The sequence below is a fragment of the Oenanthe melanoleuca genome, chromosome 5 (assembly GCF_029582105.1).
Source record: "Oenanthe melanoleuca isolate GR-GAL-2019-014 chromosome 5, OMel1.0, whole genome shotgun sequence".
Lineage (NCBI taxonomy): Eukaryota > Metazoa > Chordata > Aves > Passeriformes > Muscicapidae > Oenanthe > Oenanthe melanoleuca.
The window spans coordinates 26,723,529-26,749,318 of NC_079339.1; the positions used below are offsets into that span (position 1 = coordinate 26,723,529).

General features: G+C 41.7%; 1 protein-coding gene across 1 annotated transcript; it reads left to right on the top strand.

The window, feature by feature from the left end:
• The first annotated feature begins 220 nt into the window (after positions 1–220).
• On the top strand, positions 221–24,570 carry ZFYVE1 (zinc finger FYVE-type containing 1). Its single transcript, XM_056493866.1, has 13 exons — positions 221–998; positions 1,593–1,813; positions 1,950–2,486; positions 13,431–13,935; positions 15,644–15,858; positions 17,943–18,049; positions 18,822–18,930; positions 19,468–19,565; positions 19,656–19,773; positions 20,105–20,275; positions 21,052–21,232; positions 21,717–21,830; positions 22,888–24,570. Exons 3-13 carry the CDS (start codon positions 1,989–1,991, stop codon positions 23,118–23,120), a joined length of 2,349 nt encoding a protein of 782 aa, XP_056349841.1. The 5' UTR covers positions 221–998; positions 1,593–1,813; positions 1,950–1,988; the 3' UTR covers positions 23,121–24,570.
• The last annotated feature ends 1,220 nt before the right edge of the window (positions 24,571–25,790 follow it).

The window sequence follows — 25,790 nt, forward strand, 5'->3', positions numbered from 1 at the left end:
ATCTGCCACTTTTTGGGCAGGTGTGAGCTCTATTTTGGACCTGCAGTCTCTTTCAGCTATATAAATGATGGCTGCTCACCCATAGATTTAAGCTTCAGTAATGAAAAATCCCCAAAGGCTGCAATGACAGTGACTAGTGCCAGTGGCTCTCCATGTCGAGACTTCGTTTAAACACACGAATGGCAGATGAGATTTGGACGCCACATGCTCTCTCTCCTCAGATGGACACCACGATCCATTCATTTGCTAGACCTGGAGGCCTGGGAGCAGCCGCTTGGTGGTTCTCCGGGCGGCGGGAGGAAAGAGGTTCACTACGAATTTCACTTTTTAAACCCTGCTGGGGGCCGTTTACACTCCTCCGGCGCAGCTCCTCGGGGAATCCAGGCAGGTGTGGGACAGTGGGGCGAAAACAAAACGAGGGTAGCAGAAAACCTCGGTGCCTGCTCATCACAGGCACCGCGCGTCCCGGCCGGCGCGGCAAGCTCGGGGCGGTGCAGCGCCCGGACTACAGCTCCCGGCGTTCCAGCGCCGCCCCGCCCTCAGCCCGCCGCCTTCCCGTCTCCGCGGTGAGAAAATAACCCCGAACTTCCCCGCGATCAGCTGATCCCGGCTGACAACGAGGGGAGCGGGCGGAGGGGGCGCGGGTCCTGACCGGCCCTGCCCTGCCCTGCCCTGCTCAGTTCCCCCGGGCGCCCCGACTGCATGGTCGGCCCCTGGGGGAGGAGAACCGGGAGATCCCCCCCGGGCGCCGAAGGGACGGGGGGGAGGAGGAAGCCGCGGCCGGGACCCGAGTCCTTAGTCACCGGGTGCCGGCGGGAGGAAGGGGAAGAAAGGTGGCCGCCGGCTTGTAAACAATAGCCCGGCTCGCGGCGCTCCGTGCCGCGCCGCCTTTGTTCGCGGTCCCACGGCGGCTCCCGCCCGCTGCCGCCGCTCGGCGGGAGGAAGCCGGGGGCTTCCCCCGTGCTGGCCGGCCGGCGCGGTGCCGAGCGCAGCCCCAGGTAGGTGCGGGCGCGGGGGGAGGCGCCGGCCGGCACCGCCGTTACGTAACCGCGGGCGGGTCGCGGGGTCCGATGCAGCCCCTGCGGGCGGACGAGCCACAAGTGCGGCCGCCGCAGGGCAGCGCTCGCCCGGCCCGCGGCACTGGCGGGGAGAGGGAGCGCCGAGGGTCATCCCGGAGCGAGAGGGGCTCCGCTCTGGCTGGGAGCTGGGGAGGCGGCCCCAGGCAGCGATCGAGACAAAGGCGGCGGCGGGGTGCGCAGGCTGCCCTCGGCGGGCGCTGGTCGCACAGCTCTGCTCTGGCAACTTGGGGCGTAGAGAGAAAAAAATCCGTCGTCTGTCAGACTGACCGCTGTAGCGATCGTCTTCCAGTGTTACTAGAAGGAGCGCACAAAGAGAGCGGATTTTTGTTTATCTGGCGAAGCACATCAGGAAATTCCCAGCAAATAAATACTGTGAACTCTTTGAAGGAGGAGCTTAGCTGTGGAGTGAAAGCAGAGAATTTTCTAGTCTTGACACGGTCCTTTTGTGTGTATGTGCGTACATGTATATGCACTTGTGCGTTTCTGATGCCTTTTTTGTCTCTGTGTCACCAGCTGTCTCCGTTCTCAGCTTCAGGGAAATACTTGCTGTATCTGCTGAAGTACACCAGGCTGAGGGTTTTTTCCCATCACTGAAAGTACGTTAAAAAGCTAAGCAGGGAAAGAATGTATACCAGCATTTGGGTACAATAATACACGAAACAAGCCACGTTGTCTAAGTTTATTTTGGAGAAAGAAAACCTCATTAGCACTTAACAACACTTCCTGCGAGGCAGGTCAGTATATTAATCTTAGAAAAACATTCGTTAATTATTTAAGATTAAGTACAGACAACCTTCCTCTTGTGTTTCTTTCCTTTGTGAAAATACTGAATTTGGAACTGACTTTTACACATATCATTGTTTGAAACAGAAACAGGAGGGAAAAACATTGCTTTAAAGAAGTCTGAAGATGAGTGCCCACACGCAAACTGCGGAGAAAGGACAGAACACGACGCTCCTGTGCCAGGAAAGCTATGTTTGCAGTGGGACAGATGAAGCAATCTTTGAGTGTGATGAGTGCAGGAGCCTGCAGTGCCAGCGCTGTGAAGAAGAGCTGCATCAGCCAGAAAGGTTGCGGAACCACGAACGGACCCGTATAAGACCCGGCCATGTCCCGTACTGTGACTCCTGCAAAGGTGCCAATGGGAACATAATGCATGCCAGTATGACGGGATCAAGGCAGATAGCAGCAGTGAGGTGCCAGGTGTGCAAAATCAACCTCTGTGTGGAGTGTCAGAAGAGAACACATGCTGGGGGGAACAGAAGGAAGCACCCTGTCACTGTGTACCATGCTGGCAAAGCCCAAGAACAGGAAGAGGAGGAGGGGATGGATGAGGAGACCAAGAGAAGGAAGATGACAGAGAAAGTTGTGAGTTTCCTCTTGGTGGATGAAACTGAGGAGATTCAGGTAAGAACTGTTGTGGTTTGTCGTGAACAGTTTCTTTCTTAGTCTAACAGGCTAGTGTGATGCATGGATAACAAAATGATGGCCAGTACAGTACAAGTGCCACTGAGTATCTTGGGCTAAAAAGACTCAATGCCTTTGAGTGGCCTTTCTCATGAGTTACTCAAAAGGTCAAGTTCATTAAAACCTTATATGTGGCAAGAACCTTCTGTAAGAGGCTTGGTAAGCAAAGCTGGTGAAAGAATTGACTCTGTACTGAGATACATGCAGCTAAGGTCAGAGCTATCTATGCAGGATGCTGGTCATTCCTGAACAAAGTTGAATACATAGTATTGCAGTAGGTGTCCTGCAAATGGAAGTGCTGGCAGACAATTTCCTGCTGTATGACTAGGAGAGGGCACTGTATCAAGTAGTGCTAATGCAAGACTACAGCCCATTGCTACCATTTAGCACCAGTAAATCCATCTGATTTTTAGGAATAGAACAAAATAGAAATAAATGTCCAAAGTGTTCTATCCAAGTGTACAGACACCACTTAAGCTATATTGCTTGTCACAAATATTATTACATGTTAGCCTTTTGTTGAAAGAGGGGGAAATTACCATTGGGGTAAGTCTGCTTATAAAAATGATAGGAACTAGTTGACTAGGAACAGCCTCCCAGAAGGCACTATTTTAGAAAGTCTAGCATTCAATATATGCAGTTATAGAACTCTCCTGTTAGGCCTACATTTGCTAAGCATTTTAGAAGGCAAAATGCAAAAGTCACAGAGCATGTTAATTACACAACTGAAAATTGAAGTTTGTTTTCTGACTTGCAGTTTGCATTCCTTATATAAAACGTCATTCAGTAGGCACTGAAAGAAAATGTGTAGCCACCTGGAGACTCAGTATCATGTTGCACTAATTTAACATACTCATGCTACCATTATTGAAAATAATTGTAATTATGTTCTTATTTTTGATAGTTCTTTGTATCCATCATAGTAACAGTTGTGCCTGTCATGCATCACGAGGAAATGTGACTTAAATATCTCATATCTATTCTATACTATAGAAGTGTGTGTATGTACATAGATATGTATGTACCCAGTAATTATGCAATCATATAGAATAGTTTCAAGATACTTGGGTCATATTTTGTCAATTCAGGTGTACTGATTGCTAAACTGTCCTGGCTTTTGAAGAGGAAAAGGAGGAAAGGGTGACGGTCCTTATGGTACACTGACATAGAACATGCACTATGCAGGACAGCAGTGACTGTAAACTGAGTGCGTGAGTTTCAGGTTTGGAGCAGTCTTAAGTCTGTATGCCTCCAAGCCCTAAACACACACTTACTTCCTTGTAATGTGTAACAGATGCAACTCTTACTTAAAGATACCAACTTTTCAGTAATTCTCCTCTGGCCACCAGAGCAAGCTCTGAAATGCCTTGGAACAGGGCTGTCCTGCAAAGCTGCTCACAAACTGTGTCTGTGTGTGGTTGTACTGGTTTAAGTTATATTTATACTCATGAATCTGTAAGCCTTATTGAGGTAGACCTTTGGCTGCCTCCTGCAAGCAAGTGCATTTGCTATTTAAATGTCATGGGCAATAAGGCCAACTTCCTTATTGGGACAGCAGTAGTCCTTTATCAGATCATAGCAATTTGGTCAGAGCTGGGTTGGGTTGAAAAAGCTCTCTCCAAAAAATGATCTTATTTCACTATCAATATGTTGAATCGGAGCTCTTCCATCTGGTGTGATCTACTCTTCCTCACAGCTGAATATGTACGTGACATCTCACAGCCCGTATCAAAGTAGTTTGAGAGATTCCAATTAAATTATTTTCTGACAGCTGGAATTTAAAGAGTGCTTGCTATTATAGTGATAATTCTGCTAGTGAGCATGAGGACCTTTATTTAGAAAAGCTTGTCAGATGCTGCAGAAGATGTCTTCAGAGCTAAGTAGTCATCTTTTGCTCTTGATAATACTAAGGAGCCACTTTAGCTATAGGAAAGTGATCATCAGTCCTTTATTTTGTGCTTATCATTACTTGGGGAGAAATCATTAGAATGTTCTTTATTTGAACCAACTTTTTGTCCAAAAATGCCAAAATTTTAGTAACTTGAAATATGGAGGTTCAGAGTTCAAGAGTGTGTGGTTTTTTTTAAGTTTGAGCAGACAGGATAATAATTTAACAGAATTATGTAGTTCAGCTATTTTTAACTGTTTAGTGACCTTTGGAACTTGAAAATGGTTGTGTTAGTTGGGAAATAAGAGAGGAAACTGCTGATTTGCTATTAGTGCTAGATTCTGCGGTAGCAATGTTAAAAGCTACAAAATTACAAATGGTAAAAGCTACACCACCCCACCACCAACCCTCCCCAAATTCGATGGAACTAGTTATGCTGCTGAAGCAGCAGATGATGGATCAAGATAATCACTGATGTATATTTGTTTACAAACATCTAACTTGAAAGTGGATCAATGAGATGGGGACATAGGGCCAAAAGATTTATTTTTTAGTTTTCTTTGGAACCTGGAGTTGTTAAGCTCAAGTGGCTATGCTTCATCTCACTGTTCCTGTTGGCTTCTTGGAGGTGGTAGCTCTGAAACTGAAGAATATTTATAGTGTGTAAGCAAATGACTGATATAGTTCTAGATCCAGAAGCAATGTAGATTAATCCATAAGGAGCTGTGTCTGAGCAAATTGGTTCAGGGGAGAGGTGGAAATTCTCAGTTTGGGCTCAGCACTACAGAGCTAGGATAATTCTGAGATCTGCATAATTGTCTTTGTGCCATGTTGCACAGATGTGCTGGCCTGCTCAAAGCTTTTTGTGCTTTGCAGGCATAGCATAAGCTCAGAAAGCTGAGGACTTCTTGTGCTTGTTCAAATCCACATAGACAGAAAAGGTCTCATTTTAAACCACTGCTTGTTTGTAGAAAACCAATGGCAGCTGAAGTTTGTATCTGTGAAATACAAGCTTCTCTGTGATGTTCATCGTAGCAGCACTGTAACTTAGCACCTCAAAAAGAGGTTGGCTATCTCATGTTAAAAAAAATGTTGTTAAAGATTAAATCCAAGTTCTCACTGCAAGTCTGTGGAAGAACAGAGAGGCAAGTTGTTCCTCATGGAGTCCAATCCCAGCTGTCTCACACCACACAGTTCAATGCTTTGCAACTCTTGTGAGTTAGTTCCCAGGCATCCTGACCTACATGATGAATATTTTCTTCCTTCTTCCAGGGCTTGTTGTCCCTCCTAAGACCTCACTGACTTCTATCAGAAAATAAACCTTGACTGTTTTACAAGCTGGCATCACCTGTAGTTGAGACCCCATTCTAGGCTCTCTTTCTCAATTTCTGTTATGCAGTTTCTCTTTACACAGTATTAAAATTTTGGCCTTATCTATTACATATCTAAAGCTGAGGCTTCAATCAAATTGTTCTTGATAACTGCAGCATCTGTTTGTTAGTTGGCTCTGGCACAGTCTATCCTCCTTGGTCATCTGAGAATGATATTGTGGGGATTACTTCCTCAATCAATTGCTTTGCTTGTGTCACTCTTTTCATCTTCCACTCACACTGCTCTCTTAACATCTTCCACATCTCTTTGCCTTGTTAGACTCAAACTGTGTGCCTTCTTTTTCTATATGTGTAAGTCCCTCAACTGCATCTCCTGATCTGCTCTGCCAAGATGTCAGCTTTCCTTTCTTATCTCTGACTTCCTGGATTCTCAAATAAGCATCATTGTGTTGTCACTAGTGCTGCCCCTTGAGCACAGGAGGCATTTCCCATGAGACATCACAGAATCAATTAATTGGGTTTTTTAAATTGATATTTGTGTAGCTATTAAGAAAAAAAAAAAACCACAGTGAAATACAACAATAAAAACATGACTCAGGTTGTGATACTTGTTTCAAATCCTGAGGCTGTCTTACTGTTCCATGAACTTTTCCACTCACCTGGATCTGTCTTTGTCTCTTGTACTTATATTTATGCAGTTTCTGGAATAGTTTCCATTTTTGCTTTGTATTTATGCAACATGCTTGCAAAAAAGCTCTTTAGAATGAAGCAGAGTTACACATCTGTTGTACAATGAACTTTATTTACTACTACTTTTGAGGCAGGGCTGAATGCTTAACAATACATAACAACAGCTTGGTATTTTTATCTTGGGGAGCAGATGTTGGGAGTTCTTGCCACAAGATCAGATCTTGGTTGTAGTGGCACTAATGGCTTCTATGATAACACTTTGTCCAAAGCCCTAATTAAGGACTTGGCACATATGCTTAATAGAATAGAAAAAGTCTTTAATTGACCTGAGAAGATAGAGGACATGCTTGGTTATTAATAATCTGCCTTAGAGTTCTCACATCTTTGACTAGAAGCTAGCTCAGTCACAAAAAATTACCCAATCTGTGGGTTGCAAAGAAAAGTAAAAGGTGCTGACTTTGTAGTCTGACTTACTAAGGAGACTAGAAGAGAAGAAAAATTTTCCTCTAGCTAGTCACAAAAAAAAATTTCCCCAGCTGTGTAATTTTGAGGCAAAAGGAGTATGCATTTATTGCTATGTCTCCCCTGAGATACCCATATGATCTCCCTTTCCTCAGTTTGCAGGGTCTTTTTTTTTTGTGCCAATAGATATCTCAACTTCCTAATATAGCCCCATTCCTTGAGGCTTTTTCTATTCCTTGTGCAGATCTAGACACCTAAAGGAGTAATGTCTTCCCCTCAGTAAATATGAGCAGCATCTATGTAATGCTTTGCAGTCAGTTAAGATACTGCAAAAGGACCCATAGCCCTTATTTAAATGCAGACCATTTTGTACAATTACTAATAACCTGTCACTGACAGCATTAATAGTCCATGTGTCCTCCTCTGTCCCCTCCTGTTAAAAAGTTACACATACATAGTGATGACTCTGCAGGGTTGCTGGCTGCTTTGCTTTTCTCACTCCTGCTGTAAACCTGATGGAAGTACTGTGATTTTTCTTTATTATCTGCTGATTTGAGCCTCGATAAAGTTTAGGATGAGAGAATGGAGTCTCTAGGAATGCTTTTTCTTGTCAAGTATTCTTTGTCAGTTAATGGAAGCTAACATATGTGTTCTTTTAAGAAAGAAGGTCATGATCTCTTAAGTCTGACTTGCATTTGTCTAGCAAAATGCAAAGTGCTAGTTCCTGGGACACTCTTGCTTCATTTGCTGTTGTGGGATTCTGGGTTAAGGGGGTAGCACAGTGAGCTGTAAATTTCTAGGAAATTCAGTCCATGTCCTGTAAAGTAAGGAGTCACAGCTAGTATATTTGTCATGGATATAAAGAAGGAGTTAAAAATGTTAAAGGATCTGAATTTTTTAGGCCGGTGTGATCTGTTGAATCAGAATATGCAATTTCTGTCCTTTGATACTGTTGATGTGCTGTAGAGGAATTTTCCTCCTTTTTGTGCTTTAGAGAAGTTTTCTTGCCTAAGTATTTTTGGGAGTTTAGTGTCCTACACTCTAGGAATTTTTCTCTTATTACTTTGTTATTTTTCAGTATAAACCAAGACACTCCCATCTCAGTCTGTTATCAGTTCATCTAAATTTAAGTGCACTGTTTTTCTGTCCTTAGAATAAGTAGAGAAAAGTAGAGAAACTACTCTCAGGAGTGTTCCTTCTTCTACTGGACATATACCAGTATTTTAAAGAGTATTTTTAGAAGGTAGGAGAGAGAACCATCCATTTAACAAACACGCAGCTCCTTTGACAGTCCCAGGCTGACTCTTAGCAAACTTTTAACATAGCCACTTACAAATAGTGCTTTTCCCTGGAATCAGTCTTGCACCTTCTTCGTGATGCAGTACTTTTGGACATTAATTAAAGCCAAATACTTTGCTTCTTTCTTGTTTCTTTTGTCCGTCTGCTTACATGAGTGCTGGTGTGGAAGGAAGAGACACTTGTGGATTTCAATGAAAATTTATTCTGGGGCAAAAGTAGGGAATTTCCAGTTGCATTTTTAATAGCCTGCTGCACTTGAGTTGCTGCATTAAGGCAGTTACACTTATTTGCATTCATGCACTGCCTTTTCAGGAGTGATTGTGAGGAGCCCTGCAGAAACGTGAATTTTGGTGGTGGCATTTTACTGTGGTGGAACTTATTCTTCTCAGGTTGGTCTTACTGGCTGTAGTTAAAGGAAGAATTAGCTTTATAGATTTCTCTCTTATTTTCAATGTAGACTGAAGTTATGATTTAATGACCTAAAGGTAGGACCTGGGGCTTTAGATATGCACTGAAACACCTTTTTGTGAATCTACTTCTAAATAGGAGCTCAGTTTTTTAGAGTTAAAACACAGATTTAGAAGCAGTGTTTTTAAGAACTGGTCCGCATTGAGCTGGTCAGACCTGACAGGTCTGTTCTGTTTCCAGGTTTAGTAATTGATATGATATTCTGTCCTTAAGATCAATTACCTAATATTATCTCAGTTTTGTTTTAGAAGTTCAGGACTGCTCAAAAGTTTTGCAGATCTTTTAGCTTGCTTTGCCATTTCTCCTTCTGATTTAAGGTGTTTGAGTTCTTGAAAGCATTATCTTTTAAAAATACTTTTTGAACACTGAGTAACTTTACTTGTATTGCCAGTGTTAAGTAATGCTTTAAGGTAAATCCATTTTTTCCACTTGATTGTTTTGGTCGCTTGTACTGATTTGTCTCAGATGTTTGTAATTTTATGCTAGTATACATTTGGAAGTGCTGTTACAAATCTTGCAACTTACATTTCCATTAATTGGGAATGGTGTTAAGTTTATATCATTCTTATTGACTTAGTGGTTGTGTATCAGAAGATACTGTTGTGTGCTGGTTGTCTAATCACAGACTCACTTAAGTTGGAAAAGAACTTTCAGATCATCAAGTTCAACCATTAACTCAGCACTACCAAGTCAACCACTAAACTGTCCCTCAGCACCACATCTACACATTTTTTAACAGTAAAGATGTAAATGGTAATCTACATGTCAGGGATGGTAACTCCACCACTTCCCTGGGCTGCCTGTTCCCATGCCTGATAACCCTTCACTCAAAAATTTAGTTATTGCTATGATTTCTTCTTGATTGCAGAAAACATATTTTTGTTATTTAAAATACTCTTTTAAAACCAGGTCAAGCAACGTGTAAGACTTCAAAACACAACAACAAAAGTATCAATGTAAGTCAAAATGACAGTGTAAGATTAGCAAATGAAGGCACTCTGATGAATGCTATGCCAAGCATTCTTGATTTTTGTTTCGAGCTACTGTGTGTTGTGGCACAGTTCTGGCTTTGTGCATCACTTTCATGAATATTAGCAAGCCCTAAAGGGTTCATAAAGAGTCTTAAAAGGAGAAAACTGAGGTGAAAATGTCCGATTCTCTTAATGCATTTGTTTTGCTGGCAGCAGATTTAAGGTTGTATGGGTACTGGTCATTGGAAACTCTGTTCTATTTTATAGATTTTTGTTCCCAGGCTTTTAAACACTTTTTTGTTTTAATAACATTGTTACCAAGAAATTAATAGGCAGGAATGGAATTTTAGTAGTTCTTGTTTCTTAAAAAGAGTTCTCTTGTTTAGCAGTTCTTGTTTCATTTTAGCAGTTCTGTTTCTAAACAATTCTACTTTTCTTAGGGCTCAGATTTAGATAACTTGTTATGTTGGGTACAATAGGTTGCCAAATGTAGGTGATAAAAAGACTTCAGTTCTAAATGTGCTCCACCGCAGTATGAGTTTTTGTGGTCTCTGTATAGAGGACTTTAGCTGTTAAGTTCCCTGTTTTTTCCCACTGAAGACCTTCACCTCCAGTTCAGCTGAACTTGGGTGAAGGGACTACATGAAAAGCTGGATGACAGCTGCTAAAAGCAATGTAGTTAAAACTGTAAAAGAAAACTAAGCAGGATTCTAACATAGGATACAGTAAAAACTGTTCTTTTTAGGAGAGTCTCTTAAGAGCTATAACACAAGTGTGAATGAGTTTCTGATACTAGAAATGGCAAAATCAAGAAGGGGCTGAAGAGATAGGACTCTTGTCTTGATTTAGACATACAGTTTTCATCCTTAATTTACATTGTTGTGCAACATAAGGAAGACTTTGTATTTACCTTCTACTGTGAACATCAGAGACCTGGAGCTCTTGGGCAGCATGGACGTGGACATAATTATGGAAATGTGAGCCCTTTGCATGTACAACACAAGCTGGTACCATACCAATTTGTTTTAGAGATGAGAAGCAAAACAAAGAAGTGAGGATTAGTACTTTGACACTTATTACACCCACTCTTACTTCAAAGGTCTTAAGGGAACTTGCTCAAGGGAAGGAAATTTGACTACTAATATGGGGATTGTTGTGATGGCTCTTTGAGAGTGTCATTCCTGTACTCAGTGTTGGTTAAAGTCAGCTGGTGCACAAGAGCAAGGAGCACCCAGTGACATACAAGCATATTTACCTTCAAAGGGGAGTGACCTTCTTTTGGTCACTTTGGCTTGTCTTTGTTTTTTTTTTGCTTCTCCCCCCACATGGAATTTATTGTAAGGACGTTGCAGGATCCAAAATTATGGCTAGGTTCCAAAAGGGAAGATAGGTCTACTGGTTCTCTACCAACCATGAGCATTTAAGTGCAACCACTGCTCAAGAAGTTCTTGATCATCTGACTTCAGAGCTCTGGTAAAGTGTGCTAGGAAACATTGACTTATTTCATGTCTTATATTCTTCCTTATTCATTACTAAGTCCTGTGAGACATAAACATTGGACTACCTAGACTTTGGTGCATTCTTGTGCACCTAGGTAACTTGCTTGTTCAAATCACTCCTGAGTTCCATCCTAAAGGAAATCTGCAAGAGCCTAGAAGGGGATAACTTAGAAGGGAATAAGTTTGCATATGTGATTTGATATTCAGTGTAACTTTGAGTTGACTCCTGTCTCTTAATGGTGGGAATATATCTCAGAGTTACCCTCATTCCTATGGTCCCTTCTGTCCTTTGTGTCTTCTGGCATGTCTTCTGACTCAGCCTGTTCCACAAACTCTCCCAAACTGCTACCAAAGTAATAACTAGTGCTAGCTAAAAGATCTTAGTCGTTAGCTGTCCTGCCAATACTTAAGCAGCTGTTTGAAAACTGATATTTTTTTGTGTTGTCCATGGAGTACATAACTATTGACTCTGCCAAAAAGGACCTGTCACCTTTTTGGTGAGAAGTTTGGGAGGTAAAAGTTAAAAACAAAACATTTTGAAGAAGACATTATCATATTTCCTTTTACTTACGTACACATAACATTTTCTTATTGTCAAATGTGTGAATGTTTTTAGGAGCTATTCCATAAACCAAGAACTTCCTTTCATCCACAGGAACATCTTAAGAGACACTAAGCAAAACTGCATCTATCATCTAAGCTACCTTCCTGATGATAAGTTAATAATCACAGCTACCAAGAAAGCAGACCCTTTCTTGTGTACCTGTAATTTTAGTGTATTTGATGTTCTCCCAGGAAAGACCTTGTTGAGAGTATTTTGATGTCTCTTGTTTCCTGTTTTTTTCTACACTTTGAGGCTTCCTTGAATAATTTGAGTCTGTGAGACGCTACTGCAAGCCCACAGCCCACAGGTTTTCTTTGTGAACACTGTTCCCAACCACAATCTGGCACACTAACTATTTTTAAAGTCTTTGGCACACTGGCTGATTTTTATTTTCCTTCATAGGTGATGCTTTCTTTATTTTCCTAGGTGATGCTGATAGATTTGACCAAAGCAAATGGGGCTGGCTGAGCCTTAAACTAATTTGCTGATACAAGAATAAACTTGTTCAAAGAAACCATTTATTACCTCATTGCCTTTCTAGTTAATGGATTGAGATCTTCCAAGTGTACTCACAGAATGAAAATAACTAAGCACTTCCAGAAGTTAAGAGGCAGGTGAAAGAGGATGGAAGCCCTGTTCTTTTCAGTGCTTTGGTCATATTTTTCCTTGTCTTATAATATGTGGATAAAACCTGTTGGAAGACAAAGAAAGTAAATGAATGAAGCATGAAACCTGTGAAAGCCAAAGATCTATTCTGCAACAAGATTAGGGCAGGCTCTTGTACAGAGCTCCAGCCCATTTCACTGCTTGTTTATCTGCTCCTGTTGCTCCGGTATCTGAACAGAAAATGCCCTGTTCTTTAGCCTAGACAGCATGATGCTTGCCATTTAAACTATGTAAAGCCAAGGAGAAATTATCTGTACTTCTTTTTGCTTTTGTATGTTTCATTTTTTTAATGAAAGTACAATACAGTAAATTATGAAATGAATCATTGAGGTAGTTGTGGCACTTCTGTGAAAGCCAGTTTGACTTGCTTTGAGCACCTGAGTCCAGTGCACAGCTTTGCTGCTTCTTCTCTGCTCCCACTTTCTAGCTGAAGGATTAATTAGCTGGAGAGCAGTGGGAACAGGACAGTCTTTGTCTGAGAACCCCTGGCCATGGATAGATGCAGCACAAGTGCATGGCAGAGATTTTTCTACCTAAACAGGTGCTCAACCTCTGTGGATGAGGCAAGTGAGAGGTAAAAGCAATCCCCTCTTTCATGCCTGAATTTTCATGCTTGCCAGGAGAACAATGCTATTGAGAAAGTCTGCCATGCTCCAAGTAGCTGTTCTGACAGATTTGGAAGTAGTGTTGTGCTCCCTTCTCTGAAAGGGCTGTCTCAGAGAATGAGGTGAGATACTAGAGAGTTGACTAGATACATAATCACAGTGAAGCATCACTTCCAAAACAGCTACATGATGGAACAACATAAATCTCATCAGTATGTATTTTACAAAATTGCATTCTAGTATTTTGCTTTGTACTTCATGGTGCTTCAGAAACTTACAATGAAATCTGAAGAGGAGGAAATCACTCATTTTAATCCTGTGAATCCTGAAACCAGCTGTGTTTTCAGTGTTGTCTACTCCAGTTACATAGTTACAACAATTTTCTCTTTTTGTTTTGGAAGCTAAGGAATGAAGAAGACTTTATTAAGAAATTGGACTGCAGTCCTGATCAGCACCTAAAGGTAGTGTCCATCTTTGGGAACACAGGAGATGGCAAGTCTCACACCCTTAACCACACTTTCTTCTATGGCCGGGAAGTCTTCAAGACGTCTCCTGCGCAGGAGTCTTGCACAGTTGGAGTTTGGGCAGCCTATGACCCTGTCCGCAAAGTGGTGGTCATTGATACAGAGGGTCTCCTGGGGGCCACTGTCAACCTGAGCCAGAGAACACGGCTGCTGCTGAAGGTCCTGGCCATCTCTGACCTGGTCATCTACCGTACTCGTGCTGACAGGCTCCACAACGACCTCTTCAAATTCCTTGGTGATGCCTCGGAGGCTTATTTAAAACACTTCACCAAGGAGCTAAAAGCTACCACAGCCCGCTGTGGCCTAGATGTTCCTCTGTCAACTTTGGGTCCAGGTGTCATCATCTTTCATGAGACTGTGTACACCAAGCTACTGGGCTCTGGTGAGTAGGCAGTTCCAATTACAATGTGCTGAACACTGTCTGTAAGCTATCATTTGTGTTGAATATTCAGCATTCTTTACTACCATGTAAAAATGTCATCTGAGTTTTGCTCTCACCGGTTTCAGTCTGGGAACCAGGCTGTGGAACTAGAAGAACATTGCCTCATGATGATCTGACTATTCCAAATCAGCTAGAATAATCCTCTTAGCCAGCTGAACATCAGCAATGAATAGTCATGAGTTCTGCCAGCCAAAGGAGGGGTCATCATACAAGTTCATGAGTATGGGTGATACAGCAGATGATCAGTTAGAAAGTGAGATAAGGTCTGGGAGAGATCACTTATCAAGTACCATCATGGGCAAAAGTGACTTGACTTGGGTATATTGATTGAATTTATTACTGACAAAATCAGAGCAGCGTAATGAGAAGTAAAATACATCTTAAAACTAGCTTTCCCTCATCCCTCCTTCCCAGGTCTACCTACTCCCCTGCCAGCCATGCAGGGAGACAGGGAATGGTCAGTTCATCACACATTTTTCCTGCTGCTGCTCAGGGAGAGGAGTCCTTCCCCTGCTCCAGTGTGGGGTCCCTCCCATGGGAGACAGTTCTCCATAAACTTCTCTGACATGAGTCTGTCCCATGGGCAGCAGTGGCTGAGGCTCAATCCTGCTGTTTGTGAACATCTAGGAGGTGTCTCTTGTGTAATAAATAACTCAGATGTCCTGGCTGACCCACATTCTCATTTTGGCTTTTCAAAACAGTGACGTTTTTAACTAATAGAAGAGCTTGATGTTCTTTCTGGTTATTATTGGAGTAATTTCTTAATAACTTTTAACTTATGCATAAGGCAGATCCTTTCTTTATATACCAATTTGCTGATTAGCAATTCAGCCTTTCATGAAGTTGTTGTCATTTGGTGTTTCATCAGTTCAGTCTTTAGTGACCCATGAGGACACTTTGCACCTGTATGCAAAGTCAGGGTCGTTAAAAAGATATATTTTTATGGTCACTTCTGATCGCAGTAGGAATACGAAAGAAACTTCTTAGCATATGGATATGCAGAAAGCTGTAACCATCTGTCTCAATGAATACTTGAGATATGTATATTTATGTAGTTTTAGGGCAGGGAAGATGGGCCTGTCTTATTTTGAAATGTACAGCAGGTACTTGGAAGCAGGCAGGAGGGTATGGTTGGCTTTGTGGAGTCTGACCTGATGTGGCCAGTTCTGAAGTGCTTTGCCATGTACAAATTGTTGATAAAGGCTTGGTCTTCCTTGCTACAGGGTTGGCATGGAGAACAGGCAGCCCATGTAAGGTTCACATGTCCTCCACTTATCAGGTGCTAGGAGTAGCTATACCAAGTTATAGTCTGGTGAGAAGAAATAACAAATGTGCTGACATTGTGTGTCCTTGTATTATGTCCTAACTTGCTCCTTTATCTGGATATCTGTGTTTCAAAATCTAGATGTGTCTGGTTTTACCTGAAAAACTTGGTCCTAGAATTTAAAGTTGTGTATCACAAAACAGAGACTGCTTTTGGAAAGTCTGTTTCTTTTCCTTGTTTTAAAATATAATGATAACTACATTCCATATGTATCAGAAAACTTAATTAATAAAACCAGGTCTATATTGCATATGAAAATACTATGCAATTAAAGTATTGTTTTAAATAATCAATTTATGAACATGTTTATACTCTTATATATAGATCATCCTTCTGAGGTTCCTGAGAAGCTCATTCAGGATCGGTTTCGGAAGCTAAGCTGTTTTCCTGAGGCTTTCAGCTCAATTCACTACAAGGGAACAAGGACATACAATCCTCCAACAGATTTCTCTGGGCTTAGGCGAGCTGTGGAGCAGCAGCTGGAGAACAATACTACTCGGTCACCTAGACAGCCCGGGGTTATCTACAAAGCACTAAAAGTAAGCGGAGAAGAGTTTGTCACACTGTTTATTTGTTCCACTGTTGCAATTAACTCAGCTGCAGCTCGTAAAGGCAGAGCACCTGAGTCAGTAATGCAGACTTGCATGCAAGTCTTCCACGAGAATGATAATTCTGTCCAAAAGCTGGGGAGGCTGAGTAGTTTTTTTAACTTCAAAACAAACACTTTAGTAAATGAAGTGGAAGGTGAAAAAGAGTTGAAGAGCCAAACTAGGCAAGATCATAAAGCTAAGCTGGGGAGTAAAAAGTAACTGATGCTGTGAGTGACACGCACTTAATGACAGTGATTTACAAAGTGAGACCTTAGAACTTATTTTTTTTTTATAAAATTTCTAAAGTTGACCTCAGCACAAGAGGAGAAAATGCAAGGGACTTAGAGGGAATTAACAGTGGTTAATAGTAATAGTAGTTAAAACCTAGCACTTAGTATAACCCAAGGGCTAGGAGGCAAAAAGGAGGAAAAGAGTTGTACTGGTAGCTAGGGAACAGGATAGGATCAAGCTAAATGATGTATTATATCAGAACAAGTGATTTTCTTCAATGGTTCACTTTGCTAGGATGTCAGAGGGATTTTTGGGTTTTTAAATTTGCAGTCATTCCTACAAGTTTCCACGTACCACTGCCTGATTAACATTGTATTTTCTTTGGCCTGAAGAGTGCAGCTGTCTTTGGGGAGGGGCAGGCAGAGCTGGGGCATATCTGCAGAAGGAGGTAGTGTTAGCAATATTTTCTGGTGTTAGTCACAGCTGTTGGAACAGATAATTCTGGCTGCTCTGCATTAGTGGTAGCTGAAGCACAGAGGGAAGTGTCAGGGTGGCATGTACTCAATTCTTTGGGAGCAGGCAGGCAACAAGGGGAAAAACAGTTGGAATAATTAATATTAGTTTAATTTCTATTTCAATTTATTGCAATCATCAAGTAGCTTGGTTTCAGATATAGCTGCTGGTATACTTAGATTCATGACCAATAGAGTGTTTGCTGGGTTCAAATCACATCTGACTACAAATTAACTTCTTTTGCTTCACCTGCTGAGGACACAAGCCTTGCTAGAGGTTTCTGTCCACTTCCTCTAATTCTTGAGTTCATTCGAAAGTATCAGTATCAGACAAGCTTAAAAGAGAATGTAAAGCAAATTTCCTTGAAATTATGTGAAATAAAATGTTTAAATAGAGAAGTTATCTAGGGAAGCTGTGGTGAGAGGTATACACAACTCTGTGTGTAAGTGCAGTCAATCCTTGTTAGACAGCAAAGATGCACCACTCCACCTACCTCAACCTTGTGAAGGGAGGGGGAGGAAGAGAAAGGCAGCCAGCCACTATATTAACCTCAGCTGTAGGAAGAGTTTCAGCTACATCTCATGCCTTCAGAGAGATGTCCATCAAGAAAAACTGTAACCGTTTGCTTTGTCACACTGCTTTTTTCTTTTTTTTTTTGTTAACATAGCACCTGAAAGAACTGAAAAAGTTAAGTGCCAAGGCAAAGGACTGATTTAATCTGAGAATAGATATTCCTAGGAAAGAGTACAGATCCCTTTGTCTCAGTTTTGCCATTTCACCAGAGAAGGGCAGTTGCTCAAGTGGCTGGAGGAAAGCTCAGGGCAGCACCTTCTGAGCCAAAAGGCAAAATCATATTCTCATGAACTATAAGAAATGATCCTATGAGTTTCTTTTCAGAGGTTTCCAGAATGCAAAGCTAAAAGCAATTACCCTGTTATTTTGAGCATAGATTGGATGCACAGAGGTGGATGCAATTTTCTACCACTCATTTCTACTACTTCAAACTAGGGACAAGTTCTACATTCAAACTAGGGACAGGAGGAGAGGAGAACAGAGGAGAAGAGTATCTTACAAGTATTCAAGTCACTTCCCTACAAATGCCAGATTGTCTTCTTGGTTGGTTTCCTTGATCCAAAAAATCTGTGCTTTGTTTTCCAGGCTAATAAGACACATTTGTTAGCTATGTACTCTCTCTGCATCTCTTTCCAGTAGAGGAATCCATGCTTTTTCTTGCAAAATGTCTTCATTGCCCTTAATCCCTTTCCAGTTCATTCCTTTTTGTTTGACAGGCTCTAAGTGACCGGTTCAGTGGGGAGATCCCTGATGACCAGATGGCTCACAGCTCTTTCTTTCCAGATGAATATTTCACATGCTCCTCTGTGTGCCTCAGCTGTGGGTAAGTAGATAAGAAATGCTTCTCCATCGTCTCAGAGGATGGTGCTGCCTCTAGCTGCAGCCACAGAATGCAAAGTTTCTGTGACATCTTGACACCTGACATCATCTATCCTCAGCTAGTACTTCCAGGCAGAATTAGCTTGAAATTAAACTCTTATGTGAACTGGGCAACCACTAATGCCACATCCCAGCTGGGTGCATGGTTTTTGCCCACTATTTTTGTGCATGAGTACAAACCTGTGCTGTTCATTTCTTTTCCCAAATGCAAGCAGAACGGGAAGAAAGGAGTGTCTAAATAAATTCCCTGAAATTTCTTATGATGTTTTTTCATGACATTTTTATTGCCTAAACAGTCCTAAAGAATACATCGTAGGGTGGGGCTGTATTCAGTGACTAGCTCCATATTTGATTAGATCTTGGCTTATAGCTCTCTGGAAAGACCCCCAAAATTGAGCCTGCAAGGGCAATAGATGGCAGTCAATGCTCCGAGTCTGGGAGCATGATGGTGTGGCTGGTTATGCTTCTTTTCAGATGCCAAGCATATTCTGCAGGGAATTGTGTGGTGCTACTTTGTATGTGAAACAGTTGCTACACCTCCTTCTGAAGAGCCTGTCTTTCAGTAATAAATTATCTCATTGCTATATGTACAGTTGTGAAGATGGTTTGAGGGAACAACATCTATAAAAATGCAGTATAGCAGTAAAAAGGAAATCTTGGTGACTGCTGTCCTGTGTCTGAGAGCAGCAGCTCATGGGTGGCTCTTGCATACTCAGGTGTGGCTGTAAGAAGAGCATGAACCATACAAAGGAAGGAGTCCCTCATGAATCCAAAAGTCGATGCAGATATTCTCACCAGTATGATAACAGAGTCTACACTTGCAAGGTGAGCTAAAAGGAGAAAGTCCAAAGAATGAAAAAGGAAAAGATGACCAAGTAAATGGGGAAAATCACAGGCGTGTGCCTGTTTTCTTCCTTTTTTTTTAATTTTTAATGTCAGAGGTGCTCATAGCTTTGACAAGAAAAATTGATCCTTATTTGACTTGGATATTTGCTTGGAGACTTTATCACTTCTGTTTGCTGAGTGTCATTTTCTAGCTAAATTTTGAAGCTGGCTGCTCTTAACCTGAATGATGTTGACCTTTTATATATTTGATATGGTTACTCTTATTTGCTTATGCCCAGTGCTTGGTACTAGCCAATTTTTCTGAACGATCTGTGCAGAAGACAGGAAGATTTTTGGCTATCATTGTGGTCTTTATTGATAGCAGGTTTGGTTTTGCTTTTTTTAAATGAGCTTTGATGAGTGCTCCTTTGCTGTAGACCTCTGTATGCTAACTATTTGCTTTACATGGCCAAACAGCAGCCAGATGTAGATTTGGGTTCCAAATAGTGTAGTTTTAATTGAGCCTTTATGTTGTAGGCCTGTTATGAACGAGGAATGGAGGTCAGCGTGGTGCCAAAAACCTCTGCTTCCACAGATTCCCCTTGGCTGGGCCTTGCCAAGTATGCCTGGTCAGGGTGAGTACTGCAGCTGAGATTTCTCTGCTCTCTGTGGTCTCTGTGCTGCCTGGGACTTGCCAGAGAGGTGACCTGTCCTCCTCTTGTTAGGTATGTGATCGAGTGCCCCAACTGTGGGGTGGTGTATCGCAGCCGGCAGTACTGGTTTGGCAACCAAGACCCTGTGAACACTGTAGTGAGGACAGAAATTGAGCATGTCTGGCCAGGGGTAAGTCTGTTTCTGGGTAGTCTTTGTGTGTGTGTGCAGCCATGCACATGCTTATTTGGTTCTTGTGGATGTTGATGGAGAAAATAGATTGCTTTTCATTAAGCTGGTCCCTGCTGTTTGAAAGAACCTTTGCAAGGGCTTTCAGACATGTTCTGGCTATCTTGAAATGGCTAAGTTGCTAACCTACTCCTGTCTTTTAAAGCAGGACTGGTGAATCTCTTTTTCCTGCTTGACCCCAGTTTAACAGGAGTAATGGGTTGCAGAGCCATCTGCATGTAAAAAAAAAGGTTTCCCTGTTTTTATTCTCGAATAAATATCTGTTTAATTCCAGACTGATGGATTTCTGAAAGACAACAACAATGCAGCCCAGCGTTTGTTGGATGGCATGAATTTCATGGCTCAATCAGTATCTGAACTTAGCCTGGGACCTACAAAAGCTGTGACCTCCTGGTTGACAGACCAGATTGCACCAGCTTACTGGAGACCTAACTCTCAGATTCTGGTAAATAGCAGCTGCTGGAGAGAAAGGCCTTGCCTAGCTAAAAGCCACTTTTTCTTCCTCTTTAAATAATAAAAGTACTTTGCAGATTCCAAATGCTTCCTGTTTTATTGCAGCAATCCCTACTTCTACAACTTTGAGAAAACTGAAGTGCTCTCTCCTCTTCCCATTCTAGATTTAGCCAGAGAAATTATGAACAGAGACTTGGCCCAGCCCTGATAAAGGGATGGTTTCTCCCTGCTCTTTGTCAGCTACTCTCCCAGCAATATCACAGAAAATCCTGGCTTGCATGAACTTGTTTTTCAAAGCAAAGAATCAACATCTTAAATCTGGCCACTGTAGTTGATAGTACTATTTTTATAGGTTCAGAGATTAAACTTTGGTTTCATACCAGACAAAAAGCTGATCCAAACAGTTCGACTAGGGAGGGATTCCCTTGTCTTGCCAGAAACAGATTCTTCTTCAGTGAAAACTGCCTTCTGAATTCTTACCCCACACAAAGGTTAAATATCCATCATTCAGCCTTGCATGATGTGTCTGTGTTTATTTGTGATTGTGAACTAAGGGATCATAGCAATATATTTGCTTAACGACTGTACACCTAATGTTCTAATCACTTCTCTGGGGTAAAGTAATGGGGCTGATAGCACCCAAGTCTTGTGCATAACTGTATTTTTCGCAATGTCAGTTTGAAACTTGCCATCTTGGGATTCTGCTCTCTATTTTTCACTTGAGGAAGATCAAACTAACAGTTCTTCCTTCTGTGTTGTTCTGATTAGAGTTGTAAGAAGTGCAACACGCCTTTCAAAGATAATGACACAAAGCATCACTGCCGTGCCTGTGGGGAGGGCTTCTGTGATGGCTGTTCTTCCAAGACCCGTCCAGTGCCTGAGCGAGGCTGGGGACCAGCACCAGTGCGCGTGTGTGACAACTGCTATGACAACAGGGGCATCCAGTTAGGTAATCTGGAGTTGGATGTGATAGAAATATCCCTGGGGTCTTAAGTGTTTGTTCCTGATTTCTGGATCACAACCATTCCCAATGGGTGTAGACAGTGTTCACACTGGGTTTTCAAACTGGTTTTAGTAAGGAAGCTGAAGAGCTCAATGCCCTTTGGAAGAAAGATGATCCTACTAGATACCTGAACTGCTGACAAAATTATTTTCTAATTGTGCCTTTACTTGGTTTTCCTAGCAACTGCTGATGGTCTGGTGCTAGCATCAGAGTAGGGGTGCTCATTTAACTGCAGACTATATATTTTGTTCATTATTGCTAAAATGAACACTCTGCAATCCAAGGTTGTTGATGGGGAACATAAAGGCTAAGGAGAGATTCCAACCTGCCTTTTGGGTTTGCTGCTAGTTTTGTTAATGTAAACTAAATGAAATTTGGCATAAAGGGTAGTGGACTTCGGTGTTGAGCCCTTCATTCTTGTGTCATGCAGATGTAGCTGAACTGCCTTCAGATGAGGAAGGGGGAACACTTATTGCCAGGAAGGTGGGGGAAGCTGTGCAAAACACGCTTGGAGCAGTGGTGACAGCCATGGACATTCCCTTAGGTGAGTTATGTTCTGTTCTGATGGGGTTTTTTAGGTCTAAAGGTATTTTTGTTTTCAAAGAGCAAAACTTGTTATTAAATTTCAAGAGTTTGTGTGACAGGCTGGCACCTCTGCTATGATACTGCTGCTGGTTGAGAGTTCTACAGTCCTCTGGATCTCTTCTGCTTGATGTTTCCTCTTGGTTTTCAGCATGTTGTTTCTGCAGATCACACTTTCTCTTTTCACCCTATTATGCAAAGCTGTGCACCAAGCTGTGAGTAATTCATGTTTCCCTGATGGATTCACTGCAGTGACCTGCTGTTTGGAGTTCCCTAAAGATTGGCCAATTAGGAAGCATTTTATTGGGTTTGGTTTTCTTTAAATGTGTTCATGGATATTGCTGATACTTCTTGGTACTTCTGAGGGGAGGGGTGAGAATTTGAAGTTGTCCAGGTTGGTAATGATGAGGAAGTAATTAGCAGTCTGATCTTTAATGGTGAGCTTAGTGAAGGTACCTCTGCTGCTCTTTCGTGTGCTGGGTGGCAGTTTAGGTATATCAGCAAACATTTCTCATTTAAATATTCTCTTGCTGGATCTGACTTCCTACTCATTGTGCAGATCATTGTTCAGCTGCTTTGTCTACAGCATGTCCAGTCTTCACCTTTGTGGGTGTTTGCTTTCTGTCTCAATGAAGGGCAGAATAAATCCCTTTCTCAGTTCAGACAGTACATGCATTTCTGAATATTTGGTTTGGTGACTTGGTGGTTTTTCTGAAACTGAAGGTAGGAGAAGCAAGTGTCTTAATCTCTGGAAGAGTCTGAGTAAGGCAAAATGCCACAATTAGAAGAGACACAATTTAGACTTTGAAGAGAAGCAGAGTGTGGGAGAATTGTAGAATGCCCTAAATAGCTACTCATTGTACTGAAGGATTCTGTCAGTAGGTCACCTCCCCCTTAATTGCAGCTGTGTGACTTGCAGTGTGTGAGTGCCTCCACTGGAGAACATTCTCGACATGCTCATGTTCATGGATTATTTTGTTCTCCCTCTTTCTCATCCCCCCACCTCACTTCCTCCTTAGGTCTGGTAAAAGACGCTGCCCGACCTGCCTACTGGGTACCAGATCATGAAATCCTGCACTGCCACAATTGCCGGAAGGAATTCAGTATCAAACTCTCCAAGCACCACTGTCGGGCCTGTGGCCAGGGATTCTGTGACGAGTGCTCACACGACCGCAGAGCGGTTCCCTCTCGTGGATGGGATCACCCAGTTCGAGTCTGCTTTAACTGCAATAAAAAGCCTGGTGACCTTTAACCCCAGGCTGCTCTCCAGATCTTTGCAATTCCTTATGCTCTCAGGGTTAAAATGAAAATATATGGTCTCCCTTTCACCTTCTAACCTGTCGCAGCCAGAGTGCATGTTTCCAGTTTCTGGCCTCCTCTCGTGTTATATCCATCTTGGAACACTGGGAATGAGCTTACATTCAGCCTCTAGGTTTTAAGTTCAAATTAACTGGGAAAGGGAGAGAGCTCCCTTGTAAATGAGCAAACCAAAATCTAGTGTATTTTATTCCAATAAAAAAAAATTATATATATATATATATATCAACTATGTATAATTTAGTATATTAAGAATATGGTTGAATAATCAAGCTTTGAGTATTCCTAGTTCAAGTGATGGATGGTGGTGTTCCTTACTGTATTGGATCAGAATTATGGCCTTCTAATTCTTCTTTTGGAATGTCTTGCTGATCGTGACGTCCTGTGAGGAAGGTTTGGACTCTGTACTGCCAAGAATCTCCAGTGTTGGTATATGAATTACACCTGGTAAGTTGGTAGTTCAACCAACTCTGCATCTGGAGGTGCTGCCCTTCTGGCCACGGAAGATTAAACCCAGATTTATTAACAAGTTTGTTTGAACTGTGATATGAGCAATGGTCTTGCAGCGTAAGAGGCATCAAGTTAATACAGACTCCCTGGAAGAGACTGGTAGAGCTCTGAAAGGTAAAGCAAATCCTATGGCACCAGGCAAAGCATTCTGATTTTGCCATTTCAACTTCAATACCAGATCAAAAGGTAGCAGGGTGTTTCTCTCCCTGATAATGTTTTCATGTACTTAGGTTTTCTTCAAGTTTCTCTGCAAGATTATTGCAGTTAAAAGTTTTGTCCAGAGCAGAAGAGAACAAGTTTTGTTGGCAATTCTGAGATATGAAGTTTGAGTTGTTTGGGTTGTGATGACTTTCCTTTTCCCCTACTTTTTAAGTGATCTTGTAGTTTCTGAAACCTCTGTGTTCTCAGATATGGTTGCATAGAAACTGCACAGATTTGACTTAACTTTCTTCTAATAACATGAACTTACAAATCAACCTGGAAAATGGGAACTTTTCTTCTTTGCTCCTTGCAACTGGCACTCATTGGACTTCATCCTTATATGAAAGGACTGCAATGAATTCACTGATTTTATTATGAAAAGCACCACTTAACCTAACTTATACTGTCATGTACTGTGGATTTGTGATTCCACTAATAAGAAGTAAAAGAACATTGTGGATTAAACTGCTTAAAATTCTCCCTTCTTGGCTTACACAGACAAGAATTATTTCACCACATGAGAGTTGCCTCCTCTTGGAGTGGCTGGAGTTTAATGCAGTGTCCTGGAACTGTGGTATTTTTCCCCAGCTTATTAAATGTGCTCTTGTGTAGATGAGTGCCCAACACCATGTTTTAAGACTGTATTATTAAATTAACTGCTATAAAGAACTTTATCTTCTGAACAAGCGTACTGACTTTCCTTGTAACAAGCGGTTCTCACTTTTTCTCTGAAAGAACATGCTCACAAAGTGTTTGTCCCTTCACAACTATATCCAGCCTACACAAGGAAGTAGACTTAGAAGATGTTCCCGGACACCTTCAGTACTGGCCAAGTTTCCTGCGGACTGTCTTATGTTTTTGTAAGCAAAAGTCTGCCATAAACTGACAGCTGTCCAAGTAAGGGCATGAGTAGGTAGAAATCCTCTCTTAAAAGACATTCTGTACATCTAGCATAATTCTGTGCTTCAAAGTATTCTTTATTTTTTTAATGGGTGAGCAGTGTGTTCTTGGTTTGTAGGCTGTGCCCTGTGTGCTGTTTATGCATGTAGCTTTACTACCATGTTAATGCACAAAGAGAAAGCAGCCATGACATTCCTTGTATAAAATCTTTGGCATCTGTTTCAACAACTTGTCTGATTTTTTTTTCCTTGTCAAAGCAAGAACTACTACTCAATCAAAAGGAAAATGTTGTCTAAACATTTTTAATATATATGTAGTCTTAGTAACTTAGCAACCTGTCAGTATCAGAGTGCCTTCTTGATAGATTTATCTTGGACCTGAATCTTCTATGATGTTTCTCTATAAAGCAAAGTCTTACATGGTGCTTGAACTGCAGCAGGCTTGGTGTTACTCTTTCTGGAGAATGCTGAGAGGTGTATTTGGGATCTTCATTTTCCAAAATGAAAAAAAAAAAGTAAGGCTTAAGTTCTGTGCTGTTTCCTGTGTGGAATAGCACTTATTTTTTCTGGTACTGTTTGGTGCTGTGAGTACACAGTACAGAATATGGTTATTAAATGGCTTAGCTATTTAAGGGTGATAGATGTTAGCAAAGCCCAATGCTATTCAGTGTTAACACATTAGGATTTAATGAACAAAAGAGCCCTAAGAGATGTCTGTGGACAGAAAGCTTTACAGAAAACTTACATGAAGGAAATGGAAATCCTGGGGAGAAGAAATCCCTAAAGCAACATGGGAGCATGTTGTGTTTGGGGTGGGACTGTCAATAGAAACCTGTAAGAGTTCTATTCCTGAACTATTAGGAGAGATGCTTTGTGTTATGTGTAGCACCTACCAAGAGTGAGTTTTTGGGAAGCCTGTCAAAAGTTCATGGCAACATTGCTAGAGCTGTGCAAAAGCACAAACTGTGAGTTTCATAATGGCACCATGAAACAGG